Source organism: Melanerpes formicivorus, unplaced genomic scaffold, assembly GCF_026170545.1.
Source record: "Melanerpes formicivorus ecotype bairdi unplaced genomic scaffold, bMelFor1.0.p_v2 SCAF_14, whole genome shotgun sequence".
Taxonomy (NCBI): domain Eukaryota; kingdom Metazoa; phylum Chordata; class Aves; order Piciformes; family Picidae; genus Melanerpes; species Melanerpes formicivorus.
The window spans coordinates 11,631,621-11,649,823 of NW_027142366.1; the positions used below are offsets into that span (position 1 = coordinate 11,631,621).

Genomic DNA, 18,203 nt, shown 5'->3' on the forward strand with positions numbered 1-18,203 from the left:
GGTGCAGGCAGCAGCACAGCACTGGTTTGGGCAGGGGATGCAGGCAGCAGCACAGCACTGGTATGGGCAGGGGATGCAGGCAGCAGCACAGCACTGGTTTGGGCAGGGGGTGCAGGCAGCAGCACAGCACTGGTATGGGCAGGGGTGCAGGCAGCAACACAGCACTGGTATGGGCAGGGGTGCAGGCAGCAACACAGCACTGGTATGGGCAGGGGATGCAGGCAGCAGCACAGCACTGGTATGGGCAGGGGATGCAGGCAGCAGCACAAGCAGAGGCACAGGCAGGAGTGCAGGCAGCATCCTACATCTCAGCACAGCCTCCTGCAGCACCACTGGAGCCAGGGCCCAAGCCCCAAGGTGTGACTGAAGGCATCTCCCAAGCCTGGAGCAACCATCAGCCCCTGCACCACCTCCTGCCTCCCAGCCAGCCGTTCCCTCCAGCGTGGCCGGGGCAAGGAGCTTCTCTCTGCCGTCCCTCAGAGCATGGATGCTGTGGGGCATCAGGACACCTCCCAGGAAGCCAGCAGAGCTCTGTGCTCGGGGACTCCCAGATGCCTTGGATGGAGACAGCGGCGGCGCGTGCTCTGGGTGCCAGGAGGCTGCGGCGGGAATGCCACAGGTGCTGGGGGCTCAGGGCTGCTGTGGGCTCTCCCAGGAGCTGCAGCTCAAGAGGGATCCCAGGTCCCTCTGAACCTCCCTCCCAAGCACATCCAGATTTTCCCTTCTCCCCTGGACACCCTCTGGGCTGCAGGATTGCTCTGGAAGGCACCCAACAGTGGCACTGAGGGCATCAGCTGGAGATGCTCCCCAGGATCCCCCCCAAGAGCTCTGCCTCCAGGAAGGGGCAGTGCCCAGGGAGGATTCCCAGCCCTGTGGTCCAGGCACAAACTGTTCTGGAGCAGACACGTCCAAGCTGCCCTGGGCACGCAGGAGCTCCCAGTCCCACTCATGCTCATCATGCCCCTTTGCTGGAGGCATTTTCAGCCTTGACTTTCCCTGCCTTCCCCTCTCCCTGCTCACCAGATTCATGTAGCTGTCCCCTACCCACTCATGGGCTCGTCACCATCCTTGACAGAGGCCAAACTGCCACCCCATTCCAAGCCAACCTCGAGGTAAGAACCCAGCAAACTCCACTCTGCTGCACTGGTAGCTGGGCTCTCCTGGTGCTGCTGGGCAACCCCAGCCCTCTCCCAGGCACATCCCAGCCTGGGCCAGAGCTTGTTGCTGCCAGAAAAGCAGCAGGAGGTTTGCCTCACCTGTGGGTCCCGGGCTGAGCAGCCTCCCTCTCTTGTCCCAGCACCAGAGGCCACTCCCAAGGGCTGGGAAGCAGGCTGGCACCATAGCAGATGTGGATGTTCATTCCCCTTTGCAGCATCCCACAGCATTCCAGCTTGGGAGGAGCTCCTGGCTTGGTGGGGTGGTGTTGACTTGGAGCACATTGGTCTGGATGGATGTGGACTTCAGAAACCTTTTGGTCAGCTCAGGATCCCTCTGAGACTGGGGCAAGAGCCTGGTGGCACCATCAGCTCCTTCCTGCATGTGCTGGGGCTGCAAGACCTGTGGAACCACTTCAGAAGGTCCTCTGCCAGCAAAGAGCTGTGCCTCTGCTCCACACCAGCTCCTCTCATCCCAGGAGGACTCTGCCATCCCTCGAGGTGGGCTCACGCTTCTGTTTCAGCCACTTCACCCTTTGCCTGCCAGAACTCTGCACCTGAAGAGGGTTCCTTCACCCTCTCTGTCCTTCCTCACTGCTGCCCCCAGACCCACCTCTTCTTCCTTCTCTGTGGGACTGTGCCAGCTCCAAGTGTCACTGGCCCAAGACTGAAGGCAGAGACCCAGCTCCTGCTTGGGGACAGGCTGGGACACCTGTGTGCTGAGCACCACTGCTGCACAAAGCCTCACTGGCTTGCTGCCACATCCTGACTCTTCTCCTGGCTCTCCTCTCGTTGGTCCTTGAGCTCCAGCCCCATTTGTATTCCCACCTCATCTCCTCTCAGCCAGCCTTGGCTCACTGCTCTCTGCTGCTTCCCCCAAGGCTGAAGCCATCCCAGTGGATCCCTCCTGCAGCAAGTGGAGTCTCCAAGCAGCCATGGAAGCCCTGTCCCACTGCTGGTGTTTGGGCTCATCTCCAGAGTCTCAATCCAGCTGCAGATGTGATGTGATGCACCTGGACTGGCAGGAGAAGGGCAGGGAGGGCCTGGCTCCATCTGGCCACATTCTGTCCTGCTTGAGGTGTGAAGGTGCTGCTGGCTCTGCCCCAGCAGAGCACCTGCTGGGTGTTCTGTGCTGGTGGAGGCTCCTGGGTGCTTCTGTTGTATCTTTGGGGGTCTGGTTCCCCTCTGAGCTGAGGCACCATAAACCCCCCAGCCAGAACAGGCCTGACCTGGGCCGTGCCTGGGCCATCCATAAAATGTCCCTGGTGGAAGGGCTCTGCCCTCCCACAAGCAGGTTACCCTCTGTGATCCAGACACTAACTGCCTTTTCTTTCCTTCTTTTATTCTGGCTTGCAGCTGCCAAATTGTTCTGAGGAACTGAGGCTGATCAGAGGTTGCAGGGGTGGGATTTTCTTTCCCCTCAGGTTCTGCACTGCTGTGTGTTTTCTGCACACCCCCCTGGAGCAGCAGCACCACCCTCCCCTCCCCTAACCCTGCCGTGTGGTGGCAGAATCTAAACCCCTCAAGCTTAACGCCAGAGGAGCTCCTACAGCTGGTGGCTTTCTGCAAAGCTGTTTCCATTCTGAGGCTTCCTGCAGGCTGCCCTGTGCTGCCAGCCTCTCTTTGCAGTCAGGGGGTTTGCATGCTGGGCAGCTGCTCTCTCAGTCTCTCTTGCAGCTGCCAGGAGAGGAAGGATTCTCAGCCTGGGACCACCACAGCCCTTCCTGATGCTCTGTGCTCTCCATTCCTGTCCCCTTCCTCTCTGGTTGTGTGCTTGAAGGTGTCAAACTGGTGCTGTGGTGTTGTCTGAAGTGGTGGGGGCCTTTCTGTTGCTGCTCGTGCCTGGGGGGTGTGCCCCTTGTCTGCAGCAGCTGTAGAAACCAGGATGGAAATCTTCAGTGCTGGCCATGGTGCTTGGGGGACAAAGTGTTCTTCTGAGGGCTGGCAGAGCAGCCCTGGGCATTGCAGAGCTGGCCTTGGGGCTGGCAGAGCTGCCCTGGGCATTGCAGAGCTGGCCTTGGAGCTGGCAGAGCTGGCCTGGGCATTGCAGAGTTGGCCTTGGGGCTGGCAGAGCTGCCCTGGGCATTGCAGAGCTGGCCTTGGAGCTGGCAGAGCAGCCCTGGGCATTGCAGAGCTGGCCTTGGGGCTGGCAGAGCTGCCCTGGGCATTGCAGAGCTGGCCTTGGAGCTGGCAGAGCTGGCCTGGGCATTGCAGAGTTGGCCTTGGGGCTGGCAGAGCTGCCCTGGGCATTGCAGAGCTGGCCTTGGAGCTGGCAGAGCAGCCCTGGGCATTGCAGAGCTGGCCTTGGGGCTGGCAGAGCTGCCCTGGGCATTGCAGAGCTGGCCTTGGAGCTGGCAGAGCTGGCCTGGGCATTGCAGAGTTGGCCTTGGGGCTGGCAGAGCTGGCCTGGGGTCTGGCAGAGCTGCCCTGGGCATTGCAGAGTTGGCCTGGGGGCTGGCAGAGCTGCGCTTGGCATTGCAGAGCTGCCCTGGGGGCTGGCAGAGCTGCCCCAGGGGCTAGCAGAACTGTCCCGGGGGCTGGCAGAGCTGGCCTGGGGGATGGCAGAGCTGCCCCAGGGGCTGGCAGAACTGTCCCGGGGGCTGGCAGAGCTGCCCTGTGGACACCACAGCTGCCTTGGGGACAGCAGAGCTCTGCCGGCCGTGCCCCCGCGGGCGCTGGCAGCGCTGCGGCGCCGCTTCCCCGGCCGGGGCTCGCCGCCGGTCCCCTCTTAACTCTCTGCTCTCCCCGCCAACAGAAGGACAAACGGGACACCTCCAACTTCGACAAGGAGTTCACCCGGCAGCCGGTGGAGCTGACCCCCACGGACAAACTCTTCATCATGAACTTGGACCAGAACGAGTTTGCAGGATTCTCCTACACCAACCCCGAGTTCGTCATTAACGTGTAGAGCCCTGCCTCGCCCTCCCGAGCGCCGCATCTCCTCTGTACATTACCGACAGTAGTCTTCCGGGGTTAGCAGTGCAGACACACATCCCCCACTGCTTCTGTAGGAGCCTGCCCACGTCTGTGTCACTCGCTAGCTTGGTTCCCCTCGCTGGAGGTGTGGCTTGGGGGGGGGGGGGTGGGAGCGGGGGTCCGGGGAAGAGGTGGTTGTGCTTCTAGGGCATCTTGCTTCGGTGGTGACTGGAACAGGCTGCCCAGGGATGGGGGTGAGGGCCTGGCCCTGGAGCCTGAGGCTGTTTAGTCTGGAGAAGAGGAGGCTGGGAGGGGACCTGATCGGTGTCTGTAAATACCTGAGGGGTGGGTGTCAGGATGGAGGTGCCAGGCTCCTTTCAGTGGTGCCCAGTGATAGGACAAGGGGCAGGGGGTACAAGCTGGAACCCAGGAGGCTCCTCCTCAGCACGAGGAGAAACTTCTTTGCTGTGAAGGGTACAGAGCCCTGGAGCAGGCTGCCCAGAGAGGTTGCGGAGTCTTCTTCTCTGGGGACTCTCAGGACCCATCTGGATGTGTTCCTGTGTGCCCTGCCCTGGGTGACCCTGCTTTGGCAGGGGGGTTGGATTGGATGGTCACCGGAGGTCCCTTCCAACCCCTACCACTCCCTGATGGAAGATCAGAGTCGATGTGGCCCTGGGCAGCCTGATCTAGCTGGAAGCGTCCCTGCTGGCTGCAGGGAGGTTGGACAGGGTGACCTCGGAGGCTCCCTTCCAGCCTGATGCAATCTGCGACCGGTAGAGGCTCTTTGAAACAGAAACCGACCCAACTGCTGCAGTCCTTGGGACTCTGGGAGATGGGATGCTGAGATCCCCGTGACCCTTCCCTCCCTCCCCCCACCCCCACCCCCCCCAGTCGTGTCTGTGGAATGCTAAAGCATGGTTGATATCTTAAAGCCTTGTGCCGAAGCTTGCACTGACTGTGAGCTTGTCTTAGAGGAGCCTTTTGTTCCAGGCAATGGATACCTTTGGTCAGTGTGGAAAAGTCTGCTTATAGACATCTATTTTTCAATGCATTGTATATAGGACCCACCCTGGCTCCTTCCCCCACCCCTGCACGCCCACCCCTCACCCTTCGCCCTGCCTACACTCGGCCAGCCCCCTACCCCCCCCTAGATCTCCACTCCAGAGCAGTTCCACGCCACTTCTTGTAAATGGGAGCACCCCCTGTTTTTTTTTCTAAGGGAGAGCTGGGGGTTTTTTAACATCTGGAACAGTTTGCAGTTTTGATACACTCCCTCAGCACCCCCTGCCCCCCCCGCAGGCGCCGGTGGAAGCGAGCAGCTCGGGGAGGGGGAGCTTCCCCTTCTCCCAAAACACACCCAGGCCACCTTTGTGGGCTGGGGTTTTACAATGCACCCACCCGGGGAGCGTGGCCCTGCTGCACCGGGGCTGCCCTGAGGGCTATTTGTAAAAGCAACTTTTCTACTTCCCAACCCCCACCCACCCACCCCCTCCCCTGCCTCTGCTCTGCTCTCAAAGCCTCCACACCCATCGGTTCCGTGGGCAGCTGCAGCCAGGGGCCCTGGGGCTTTTAAGTCAGGGATTCCAGGACCTTCCACATCACCTACCAGATTCTAAGGCAGAAGAGACAATTCCAGCAGCTGGGCTGGGCCACAGCAGTGCCCTGTGGGAGGGCTGGGGCTGGCAGGAGCAGGCAGGAGTGGGAGAGAGATGGAAAGAGATGGCTGAAGTAGGCAGGGATGGGTAAGGGGCAGGCAGGAGTGGGAGAGATGGAAGGAGCTGGCAGAAGTAGGCAGGGATGGGTTAGGAGCAGGGAGAGATGGTCAGGAGCAGGCAGGGATGGGTAGGGTGAAGCAGGATCAGACAGAAGCAGGTGAGGGCAGGCAGGGATAGGTAGGAGCAGGCAGGAGCTGGCAGGAGCAGGCAGGGATGAGCAGGGTGAAGCAGGATCAGACAGAAGCAGGTGAGGGCAGGCAGGGATAAGTAAGAGCAGGCAGGAGCTGGCAGGAGCAGGCAGGGATGAGTAGGGTGAAGCAGGATCAGACAGAAGCAGGTGAGGGCAGGCAGGGATAGGTAAGAGCAGGCAGAAGCAGGCAGGGATGGGCAGGGTCAGGCACAACCTGACAGGAGCAGGCAGGAGTGAGACATGTGGAAGGAACTGTCAGGAGCAGGCAGAAGTGGACAGGAGCAGACAGGGGCTGGCAGGAGCTGGCAGGAGTAGGTGGGATGGGCAAGGGCAGGCAGGAGCTGACAGGAGTGGGCAGAGTTGGGCAGGAGCGGGCAGCAGTGGGCAAGGAGATGGCAGAGGAAGGCAGGAACAGGCAGGAGCTGTCTGTCAGCACCCAGACCGAGCAGGGTGAGCCCCGAGTGGGCATCTCTGGGTTACCAGGGCCGTTGCCCCTCTCTCACACGGGTGTGGTGGGTTGGCAGATAACCCCCAGCAGTTCCCCTGTGAGTAGATTTGGCTCCATGGAAGGGGGGCAGGGGGGTGGAAAGCTGTGAGTCAGGAGGACTCCTCGGGGGGCAGTCCTTCTTTCTAGGCCTTTTCTAAACGTCAAACTCTACCTTAGGAAATTGTTTTCTTCTCTTACTGATTCACTGAGGAGGGGGAAAAAAAACCCACCAACCAAGGCTGCTAGAAGCTGCTGTGCCACTTGGTGGGGAGCAGCTGGCTGGGCATCCTCTCCCAGTGGTTAAGTGGGAGGTGGGCAGTGCCCCAGGCAGGCTGGGGATGGGAGCTGAGAGTCCATGGCCCCGGGCACTGACCTGGACTGGGGGAAACAAAACCAAACCCAGAAAAACTGCAAATTGTGCCAGATTGGGGAGGGGGGAGGGGGGGTTGTGAGAGGCTCTGCCCCAGACAAAGGCCAGGGGAGCCTCCCTGGTGGGCTGGGTTCTGGGCAGGGCCCTCATAAGGCCAGCAGAGGTTTCGGAAGACATCTTCAGCATCCTCTGCAGACCACAGCTGCTGTTCAGAGCATGTACCCTACTGTGACCTCTGCCTCTGCTGCTGCCCAGTTAGCATCCCCTCAGTGCTGAATGTCCTTCATTTCTGTGTCTCCTGAAACTCTGAAGCTGCTCCCAGGGCCTGTCCAGGAGGGTGCTGTCAGGTCTCTGGTGCCAAGCCTCCCCCACCCCCAGGGCTGTGGTGACATGGAGGGGCTGCTGGGGGGGCAGGGGAGGGAGTTCTGTCTTTTCTGTCTGGGATTTGTGTGTGTGTGTGTGTGTGTTGGGCTGATGACACCTCTGCATGGAGAGGAGATGCTGCACTGCCCTCTGAGCTGGGACACCTAGGGTGGGCCCATGGAGAAGCCAGGCTGGCACATAGCCAGGCTCAGCTGTGCCACCTCCAATCTCCATGGCATCCTTGGGAGCTGCAGGGTTGAGATCTGTGCTCCAGGGGAAGATCCAGCTCTGCAGGGTGAGGATCCATGCTCCAGGGGAAGATCCAGCTCTGCAGAGTGAGGATCCATGCTCCAGGGGAAGATCCAGCTCTGCAGGGTTGGGATCCATGCTCCTGGGGTAGATCCAGCTCTGCAGGGTTGGGATCCATGCTCCTGGGGAAGATCCAGCTCTGCAGGGTTGGGATCCATGCTCCTGGGGAAGATCCAGCTCTGCAGAGTGAGGATCCATGCTCCAGGGGTAGCTCCAGCTCTGCAGGGTGAGGATCCATGCTCCAGGGGAAGATCCAGCTCTGCAGGGTGAGGATCCATGCTCCAGGGGTAGCTCCAGCTCTGCAGAGTGAGGATCCATGCTCCAGGGGAAGATTCAGCTCTGCAGGGTTGGGATCCATGCTCCAGGGGTAGCTCCAGCTCTGCAGGGTGAGGATCCATGCTCCAGGGGAAGATCCAGCTCTGCAGGGTTGGGATCCATGCTCCAGGGGTAGATCCAGCTCTGCAGAGTGAGGATCCATGCTCCAGGGGTAGATCCAGCTCTGCAGGGTTGGGATCCATGCTCCAGGGGTAGATCCAGCTCTGCAGGGTTGGGATCCATGCTCCAGGGGAAGATCCAGCTCTGCAGGGTTGGGATCCATGCTCCAGGGGAAGATCCAGCTCTGCAGGGTTGGGATCCATGCTCCAGGGGTAGATCCAGCTCTGCAGGGTGAGGATCCATGCTCCAGGGGAAGATCCAGCTCTGCAGGGTTGGGATCCATGCTCCAGGGGAAGATCCAGCTCTGCAGGGTTGGGATCCATGCTCCAGGGGTAGACCCAGCTCTGCAGAGTGAGGATCCATGCTCCAGGGGAAGATCCAGCTCTGCAGGGTTGGGATCCATGCTCCAGGGGTAGATCCAGCTCTGCAGAGTGAGGATCCATGCTCCAGGGGTAGATCCAGCTCTGCAGGGTGAGGATCCATGCTCCAGGGGTAGATCCAGCTCTGCAGGGTGAGGATCCATGCTCCAGGGGTAGATCCAGCTCTGCAGGGTTGGGATCCATGCTCCAGGGGTAGATCCAGCTCTGCAGGGTTGGGATCCATGCTCCAGGGGAAGATCCAGCTCTGCAGGGTTGGGATCCATGCTCCAGGGGAAGATCCAGCTCTGCAGGGTTGGGATCCATGCTCCAGGGGTAGATCCAGCTCTGCAGGGTGAGGATCCATGCTCCAGGGGAAGATCCAGCTCTGCAGGGTTGGGATCCATGCTCCAGGGGAAGATCCAGCTCTGCAGGGTTGGGATCCATGCTCCAGGGGTAGATCCAGCTCTGCAGAGTGAGGATCCATGCTCCAGGGGTAGCTCCAGCTCTGCAGGGTTGGGATCCATGCTCCAGGGGTAGATCCAGCTCTGCAGGGTTGGGATCCATGCTCCAGGGGAAGATCCAGCACCTAGCAGAGACCACTCCTAGCAGGACACACTGACCACGTCTGATGTTCTTTATCCTGCTCCACTCTTGCCAAAGCCCTCTCAGGGCTGGTTTCCAGGGCCCCTGTTCCTTGTGGAGGAGCAGGGAAGGGGATGTGGCTGCCCTGCCAGGCGCTGGGATCGCTCCAGCTCCAGGGGAGGGCTGAGCAGCAGTGGCTGACTCATGTTTGCTGTAATTTGATGATTTAATCTTCACTCTGGGGTGGGGAAAGCAGCTCTTCAGGAAGCTGCTGAGAGCTGGCAGGCTCCAGGAGAGCTCTGTTAGTCAGTCCCCAAGTGCTCTGCTAGAGCCCAGATGGTGGTACCTGAGCCGGCGCTGCAGGGACAAGGGGACAGGGGGAGCCAGCAGCAGTGGGGCAGGAGAAGGAGGCTGATGGGGTGCCTGTGGGGTGCACCCTGGCTGCTTGCTGAACATCTGGTATCCCACACTGAGCAGTGGGGCCCAGGGGTGGCAGAGGGGACCCACAGCCCTGCACCCCCCAGATGAGGGCAAAGCAGGGATCAAAGAGGCAGGACACACAGTCAGCTCAGTCCTGGCTCTGAAGGCTGCAGGTAAGTGGGGTTCAGGCCCCTCAGGTGGTTCCCCATGGGGCAGGGTGGGTTAGACAGTGTCTCCCACCCTGGGGCTGTGGTCACTGCTGTTGTTGGCTGCAGTGGGCAGCAGAACCTGCACCCAGCCCCAGTACAGGCTCTGCAAAGCTGACCACAGGCTGGGTGAAGATGGCACAGGGCAGGGCTGAGGCTCCTGGAGGTGGAGAATTAACCTCTTGCATTTACTCACTGGCTGAGGATTGCTATCCCAGTGCTGGTGCTTGGGACCATGCCAGGATTCCGTGGTGCAGGAGCAGATTCCCCTTCCTCTCAGGAGATGTCAGGGCTGCAAACCCTCCCTGGCCATGCTGGAGACTTTCACTTGGACTTTTGCCAAAGAAAAGGAGAGAGCACCGTGGCTGTTTGTGTTCTTGGTCTGAACCGCAGCCCAGCTTGAGTGGGGAGGCTGCTGGAGAGCTTGCATGGCACATGGGGATGGTGGAAGAGCAAAGGGAACGGAGGAGAACCTGAGTAAGGCCCTGCCTGCAGACAGAGCCAGAGCCAGAGCTGGCTGCTGGGGCTCAGGTGTCCTGGTGATGTGCAGGTTCTGTGGGGGGCTGTGGGGCCAGGGATGGGTGAGGGGTGGTCAGAAACCCTGATCCACCTCAGCTCTGCTCCCTGCAGCTGCTGCTTGGGGCACAGCTGGTCCTGAGCCAGCAGCTCAGGGTCGGTGTGTGCCAGGGCTCTCAGCCCTGGTGTAGCTGTTCTCCAGCCAGTGGGTGCCAGGAGTTGGCCCCAGTGTAATGCCATTTGTACATGGCACAGGGAACCTGCTGATACTGCCCTTATCTCCTCTGGCTGACATCAGAGCAGCCCTCTCTTGATAAGAGAGCCCTCTCTAGAGGAGCTGGTTGGTGATCCAACCAAGTCATCAACTTCACCCATGTAATTACTGCAGGGCTGCACAGGGGCCAACCCAGGTGGGTGGCCTCAGAGATGGGGAGAGGAGTGCCCTGGGCAGCAGGTAGGCTCTGGGGGTTGTGAGCTCTGAAATGAGTGAAGAGCCAGGGTGGTTTCCAGCACAGAGAGCCAGGCTCCAGCTCTTCTGGCTTACAGCAGGAGGGTGGAATGAGCTCACACGAGGAGTGCCGCAGCTCCTCTGCGTTTGCAGGAGCACCCAGCCTGCAACAGCAGAAGCAGCAACCAGCGAGCATCTTGCCCCATGCATGGAAGTGTCCTCTGAGCTCCTGGCTTCTGATCCCCCTTCACAGTGGCAGTTCAAGCAAGGAAACAAAAAAAAAACCAGATGCTGTCTGTGGCTGGGTTTGTGTTTGTGACTTTGATTTCACCTGCGAGTATCTCGATGACTTTTCTACGTCCTAGACTCCCTGCTGTGTGTTGTCAAAAGAGTCTCATCCAGACCTCCTTTTAGCTGGGCATATACTCTGGATTCTATTTGCTGCATGTGTGAACAAAAAAATAGAAGAAAAAAAAAAGAAGAAAACAGACCCCAAACCACCCCAACTGAAAATAAAATCTATAATTTTAAAGAAGTCCTGAGAGCTTTTCTCTTCCTTCCCCCCCGGGGAGCTGGGAGTGCCAGTGGGCAAGCAGCTGCTGGCTCTGCCTCTTGGCCACCCAAAGGGGAGCTGCCAAGCTCTGGTCACAGCAGCACAGGCTGAGGTGTTAAAGGGGGGTGAGGGGGGTGGTCCTGTGCAGCTGGAGAGCCCTGGGAAACGGAGCTGTGCCTGGGCTTGAAGGTAGGTAGAGGCCATGGGAGGGGAAGGGAAGACGTGGGCTGTGTGTGCCTTCTTGACTGTTAATTAGGATGAGTTAATTAACACTGTTGCAGGTGCTTTCCCCACCACTGATTCCCAGTGGCTCAAAGAGGGGAGTCTGCTGCAGGGGGTTTGGCTGCTGGGCAGGCCCTCTGTGGGTGCTTTGCCCGGCAGTGAGGGCTTGGTGGGGGGGAGGTTGGGTGTCTGCAGCTCCCCCAGCATCTGCCTGTGATCCTGAGGGGGCTGGGGAGGCTCTCCTGGCCAAGCACACCGTGAGGAGACCTGCTGCTGCTGCTCACAGGAAGGGCTGCACTGAGGAGATCAGCTTGGCCATGCAGTGTCTGTGTGAGGCTGGTGAGTGTTCTAGGGTGGGCTTGGCCTGCACCCCTCGGGGGCTTCAGCATGTCCTCAACTTACAGAATCATAGGACAATGGGGTTGGAAGGCACCTCTAGAAATCACCCAGTCCAACTCAAGCAGGGGCACCCACAGCAGCTTGCCCAGGATCAGGTGGGGTTGGAAGCTCTCCAGACGAGGAGACTCCACAACCTTTCTGGGCAGCCTGCTCCAGCAGCCTCACACCAAAGAAGTTTCTCCTCCTGTTCACATGGAATCCCCTGGGTTCCAGTTTGTGTCCCTGAGAAGAGCCCAGTCCCATCCTCATGCCTTCCACACTTTAGATATTTATCTCTCCCACCTGGTAGTGGTCACCAGGGACCACCCTGACTCATGTGGGAGTGGGAAAACCACAGGGCTGAACACTGCCCATGCCCCCCCAACATCTCTCCAGGCTGGACAGCCCTGCCATGTCCCTTCTGCCATCCTCATAGCCTCTGGGCATGGAACAGAGTGAGATGCAGAGTGGATGGTCAGCAGGACCATGCCTGGAAGGGCTCCAGTGACCCTGGAGCAGGGAGAGGCAGGGTGGATGGTCAGCAGGGCTATGTCAGGAAGGGCTCCAGTGACCCTGGAGCAGGGAGAGGCAGGATGGATGGTCAGCAGGGCCATGTCAGGAAGGGCTCCAGTGACCCTGGAGCAGGGAGAGGCAGGGTGGATGTCAGCAGGGCTATGTCAGGAAGGGCTCCAGTGACCCTGGAGCAGGGAGAGGCAGGATGGATGGTCAGCAGGGCCATGTCAGGAAGGGCTCCAGTGACCCTGGAGCAGGGAGAGGCAGGGTGGATGGTCAGCAGGGTTATGCCAGGAAGGGCTCCAGTGACCCTGGAGCAGGGAGCTGCAGGGTGGATGGTCAGCAGGGCCATGCCTGGAAGGGCTCCAGTGACCCTAGAGCAGGGAGAGGCAGGGTGGATGGTCAGCAGGGCCATGCCTGGAAGGGCTCCAGTGACCCTGGAGCAGGGAGAGGCAGGGTGGATGGTCAGCAGGGCCATGCCTGGAAGGGCTCCAGTGACCCTGGAGCAGGGAGAGGCAGGGTGGATGGTCAGCAGGGCCATGCCTGGAAGGGCTCCAGTGACCCTGGAGCAGGGAGAGGCAGGGTGGATGTCAGCAGGGCTATGTCAGGAAGGGCTCCAGTGACCCTGGAGCAAGGAGAGGCAGGGTGGATGGTCAGCAGGGCCATGTCAGGAAGGGCTCCAGTGACCCTGGAGCAGGGAGAGGCAGGGTGGATGTCAGCAGGGCTATGTCAGGAAGGGCTCCAGTGACCCTGGAGCAGGGAGAGGCAGGATGGATGGTCAGCAGGGCCATGTCAGGAAGGGCTCCAGTGACCCTGGAGCAGGGAGAGGCAGGGTGGATGGTCAGCAGGGTTATGCCAGGAAGGGCTCCAGTGACCCTGGAGCAGGGAGCTGCAGGGTGGATGGTCAGCAGGGCCATGCCTGGAAGGGCTCCAGTGACCCTAGAGCAGGGAGAGGCAGGGTGGATGGTCAGCAGGGCCATGTCAGGAAGGGCTCCAGTGACCCTGGAGCAGGGAGAGGCAGGGTGGATGGTCAGCAGGGCCATGCCTGGAAGGGCTCCAGTGACCCTGGAGCAGGGAGAGGCAGGGTGGATGGTCAGCAGGGCCATGCCTGGAAGGGCTCCAGTGACCCTGGAGCAGGGAGAGGCAGGGTGGATGTCAGCAGGGCTATGTCAGGAAGGGCTCCAGTGACCCTGGAGCAAGGAGAGGCAGGGTGGATGGTCAGCAGAGCTATGTCAGGAAGGGCTCCAGTGACCCTGGAGCAGGGAGAGGCAGGGTGGATGTCAGCAGAAGGTCTCCATTGCCCTAGTGCAGGGTTTGGGGGGGGGTCTGGTCCACCCCCTCCCCAGCTTCCCTGCCCTGCTGGTTTCCAGTGCCTGGGAAATGCTTCCCAGCTGTGTCCTGGCTTCTGTAAGTGAAACGTTTGGGTTTGTGACACTTCCCTTAATTACGGGAGCTTAATGACAAAGCCATTGTGACAAATGACTCAGCTTTTGATAGTGAAGTTAATTAATTCTGAAGCTGGAGTGGCTGGCAAAACCTGGTGAGGAGGCCGGCGGTGTGACAGGGGCGGCAGAACCCGGCTCCCTCCACCAGCCCAGGTGAAACCCTTCCCAGCAAGGAGAGGATGATCCACGTGGAGTGGGGAGAAGAAAGGCCAGCGTTTGCCTCCCGAGCCAGCCCTCCATCCATCAAAGGCATCAGCAGGAACGGAGCCTCGTTAATGTTGGAGTGAGTGACCAGCAGCAGCTCTGCGCTGGGCTCTGACCTTCAAGAGCTGTCTCCCTGAAGCCATCTTTCATCTCTTTCATTTGCATTACAATCCTGTTTGCCTCATTATTCCTTCTCCACCTCTCCTTCAAAGAGCTGAAATCAAATCAATTAAATTGCAGTGGGTGGGAGCAGCAGCAAACCTTTTGTGGTGGCTCAGCAGGGCCCAGCTGGACCCGGGCTACAAAATTCCTTCTAATCTCCTGCTGTTTGATCTTTTATTACTTGTGTGGCACCAGTGCCTGGCAGAACCCTTTGAGAATCTTCTCCCTCCCCACCCATCCTCTCCAGCCATGCTCCATGCAGGGTCTGGTATGACCTTGGGGAAGAGATTCCTTTGGCTTCCCTCTTGCAGCTTGGGTTTGGGATTGGGATGTTCCTATCTGGGCTGTTGGGACGAGGAGCTGCTGAACCACGCAGAGCATCCTCAGAGCAGCTGGGGGAACCCTGCAGCACTGATGTGATGTTTGCTGTCCCCATCACCCCCATCCCTCTCCTGGGCTTGTTTTGTCTGCTCAGGGTATTGGGAGAGAGGGGACAAAAGCAGATGTAATGGTAGCCGTGCCAAGGGTGTGCAGATGGGGTGTGTGGAAGAACTCTGGGCAAAGCAAGGTGGACTTGAGGATGTAAGGAATAAGTTCTTTACAGAGAGGGTGGTTGAAGCACTGGAAGAGGTTGCCCAGAGAAGCTGTGGAGGTTCCAAGCCTGGAAGTGTTCAAAGCCAGGTTGGATGGGGCCTTGAGCAACTTGGTCTAGTGGGAGGTGTCCCTGCCCGTGGCAGGAGGGTTGGAACTGGATGATCTTTCAGGTCCCTTCCAGCCCAAACCTTTCTGAGTCAAGGTGGCTGCTGTGCCTTGACCCAGGGCTCTGTGGAGCTGTGTGCTGCTCTCCAGCTCCTGCACGGCCACCCCTACACGACCACCCCGGCACTCCCTCTGCATCTTCCCCAGTAAAGAGGCTCAGGCAGGCTGGATTTCTGTTTCCATCTCCTGCTATTTTCGTTGCTACTAAACTGTCAAAGTCCAGCTGGGAGCTGCGGAGCTGGGAGCTGCGGAGCTGGGAGCTGCGGAGCTGGGAGCTGCGGAGCTGGGAGCTGCGGAGCTGGGAGGCAGCCGCAGCAGCTCGCTCTGAGGGAGCCTGCTCGTGCCTCACACGCTGGGGCTGGGGGCAGGCATGGCTTTGCTCCCCCCTGTCACATCCTGGGGGACCTCTCTGGACTCTTCACCATCTCACGTTAAGGCCACAAGCCACCGGGGTCCTATCAGAGGCAGCAGACTGCACGCCAAGCGTGTGCAGATATCAATAATCCCCGGTAGGAGCAGGGAGGGATGAACACAGGAGCCAAAGGCTCCGGAGCGCTGATCCCCTGGCAGCCCCCAGGAGCAGGAAAATGAAGACCAGGCGAGGCTGGGGCTCAGCATCTCGCTGCATTGCTAATGACCTCCCCTTTCCGTGTTTCAGAGCTGCTCTTCCTTCAAGGAAAAACCTAATCCAGCTAGGGATTATTTCTGACTGCTTACTTTCTGTCACTTTGCCAATTTAAATGCAGCAAAGCTTTCAGCACTGGATTTGGAAGGACAAAGCCTAACAGATCTCGGTTTAGGACGTTTCTGCCTGCAAGGACAGGGGGGATTGTTTTGCACAGGTTGTACAATCCCTGCAGCCTGAGCTGATTTCTTTTGTTTCTTTCTACTTTGCAGAGTTCAGAAGGGTCCAAGTCCAGGTAGATGATGATGAAGGTGGTGAACAGCAAGAGGTGATGGAACTAGAGGGGCACAGGCTGCACAGGGTAAGGCACCAGGTTGGGGTGGCCAGAGCATGCTAAGCTGAGCCCCAAATTCCTGCTGGCCACAAATCTGAGTGACCCTCCTGCATGTCCTCTGGGGAGGCTGCTTTAGGCAGAGCTCCAGGCTCACTCCTGGGACCGATTTCTCCATGCAATGAGTGGTGAGAGGAGTGCAGGGCTCGGTGAGGGGTGTCCTTGCCACCAGCCCTGGCAAGGGGCAGCGGGATCCAAAGTGGACTTTGCTTCTGGTTGAGCCTGCTCTGTGCAAAGCCTGGGAAATGGAACATGTGCTCTCTGCACACACCTACACACGCCGAGCTAAAATAACACAATGGAGGCTGCAGCATCCCCCACTCGGGATGCAATTTGCAGCCCCTCGCCCGTGGGTGTGAGATATCTTTGCTGCCTCTGCGCAGGGTGGGGGCCGGGCAGGGTGCTGGCGTCAGGCTCTGCCCCACACGCTGCGGGAGCTGGGTGACAGGCGGTGGGCAGGGTGGGGGTGGCAGGACAAGGGAGAGAAATGCCAGGGATGAGGCAGGGAGTACCCTCGTGGTGTGCTCAGGAAGAGCCTCCTAGTGTGGGGCTTGTCTTGGTGTCCAGCTGGGGACACCATGGTGTGGCCTGTGTCCACTGTGTGCTGCTCCCAAAGCCAGTCACAGAAAATAGGCAACCAGAATCCCTCCTCAAAATGAACCCACAGGAACAAGCCCTGTGATTCAGCCTGGGGGAATGGTTCTGAGTGCAATCCCTGAGTCTCCATCCTCACCCTCAGAATCCCCAAATCCCAGCATGGTGAGGGTTGAAAGAGACCTTTGGAGATCACCCAATTCAAACCTTCCTGTTCAAGCAGGGCACCCACAGCAGCTTGCCCAGGATCACAATGGACAGGTAGGGTTGGAAGCTCTCCAGACAAGGAGACTCCAGAACCTCTCTGGGCAGCCTGCTCCAGGGCTCCAGCACCCTCACACCGAATTTCTCCTCCTGTTCAGAAGGAACCTCCTGGGTTTCAGTTTGTGCCTCTTGCCTCTTGGCCTTTACTGGATATGACTAAAAAGAGACAGGGATCAAGAGAATGGGACCAGACCTTCTGGTCTTGCTGAGCATTGAGATGATTCCCTTCCAGGCTGCTCTTCTCCCGGCTAGACAGCCCCAGATCTCTGAGCCTTTCCACCTCACAGAGGTGCTCCAGGCCCCTCAGCATCATAAGGTGCTGTTGATCCCCATTACCGGAGCACCACATCTCTCCAGGTGGGAGAAGCAGGAGCTGGTCCTGTTCACCCTGGACAGCTCCATTTGCTCCAGCCCAGGCACGGAGCAGGGAAAGGGCTCATAATGGAGATGGAGAACAAACTGGGGGTGACCACAACTGTACCCCCGGGGGGGTGGGGTGTGCTCTTGTGCGCTGGGGGGAACTGGGGAAGAGATTTCAGACCCATCAATAACCGTGGCGTTGCGATCAGCGTGCCCTGCCTAACGAGTGTGCTCCGAGGGGATGGTTTCAGGGCGAGGAGGCTGCTGGATTTTCACACTCAGTGTCTCGGCACCTGAGGTTTTGGTGTCCCTCAGAATTCCCTGTTTGCAGCTCAGGATGCAGCGTGTGTCCGTGTGGAAGCTTCCACAGCCCAGGCTCGGCGCCGTGGCCCTTCAAACGCCGTTAATTGCAGAGGTGGGTATGTGATGGGGTTTGCTGGAAAGGTCGCATGAGTCAGAAGCTCAAACGAGCGGCTGCGGAAACGTTCGAGTGAGCAGAGTGAGGGGCTGCACTGGTTTAACTGGGGGCAGACACAGAGGAGGGTGATGGGAGACCAGCCCGAGGCTCAGCGGCTCTCTGCTAGGCTGGGGCTGTGACCGCACTGGGATAGGGAATAAAAACGGGGCAGGCAGGGCTGATCCCCCTCCCCATCACCGGGAGCCCTGAACTGGAACGGATCGTGCAGGGGAGTCCTGGGGGTGAATGTCTGGCCCCGCACCCCGGGGAGTGGTCTCCCGTAGAGGTCCTTGTCCCGGTCCCAGCACCCAGGAGTGGGGTCTTCCGCCCTGTCCCTATATGCCGGAGCAATTCTGGTCTCATTCCTCATCTTTGCTCGGTCCCGGTCCTCGCCTCGGAGCAGTCCCCGCCCGGTTCCGGCACCCCGGTTTAGGGTCCCTCTCGTGTTCCCCGTTCCTCGGCGCAGACCCGATCCCCGTTCTCGACCGGCCCTGGCACAAGTGGGTTGGGCTTGTTCCCGGTCCCTGTCCCCCAGCCGGGACATCCCCTACCTGTCCTGGTCCCTGTGTTTTCCCCCTCCCCATCCCGGTCCCGGTGTGCCCCCCACGCTTCCCCCCCCCCCCATCCCGGTACCCACCCCCGGGCGTTTCCCCACCACTGTCCGGGCGGGGGGCGGTTTCCCATTGCTGCAGCCTCCCCAAACCGGAGGCTCCCCGCCCTCCGCTGCCCCCCGCCCCCGCCGCCCCCCGCCGCTGCCTTGGCCGGGCGGCGCGGGGGAGGCGCCGGGAGAGGCTCCGCGCTCCCGC

The 18,203-nt window shown here is 59.8% G+C and overlaps 1 protein-coding gene across 1 annotated transcript in view; it reads left to right on the top strand.

Moving 5' to 3' along the window:
- PRKCB (protein kinase C beta) overlaps positions 1 to 4,225 on the top strand; it is a 128,286-nt gene extending 124,061 nt beyond the window's left edge. Inside the window, exon 17 of the mRNA XM_068147029.1 lies at positions 3,910 to 4,225. Coding sequence (XP_068003130.1) covers positions 3,910 to 4,062 — 153 coding nt within the window. The 3' untranslated portion in view covers positions 4,063 to 4,225. The remainder of the gene's footprint in view (positions 1 to 3,909) is intronic.
- The last annotated feature ends 13,978 nt before the right edge of the window (positions 4,226 to 18,203 follow it).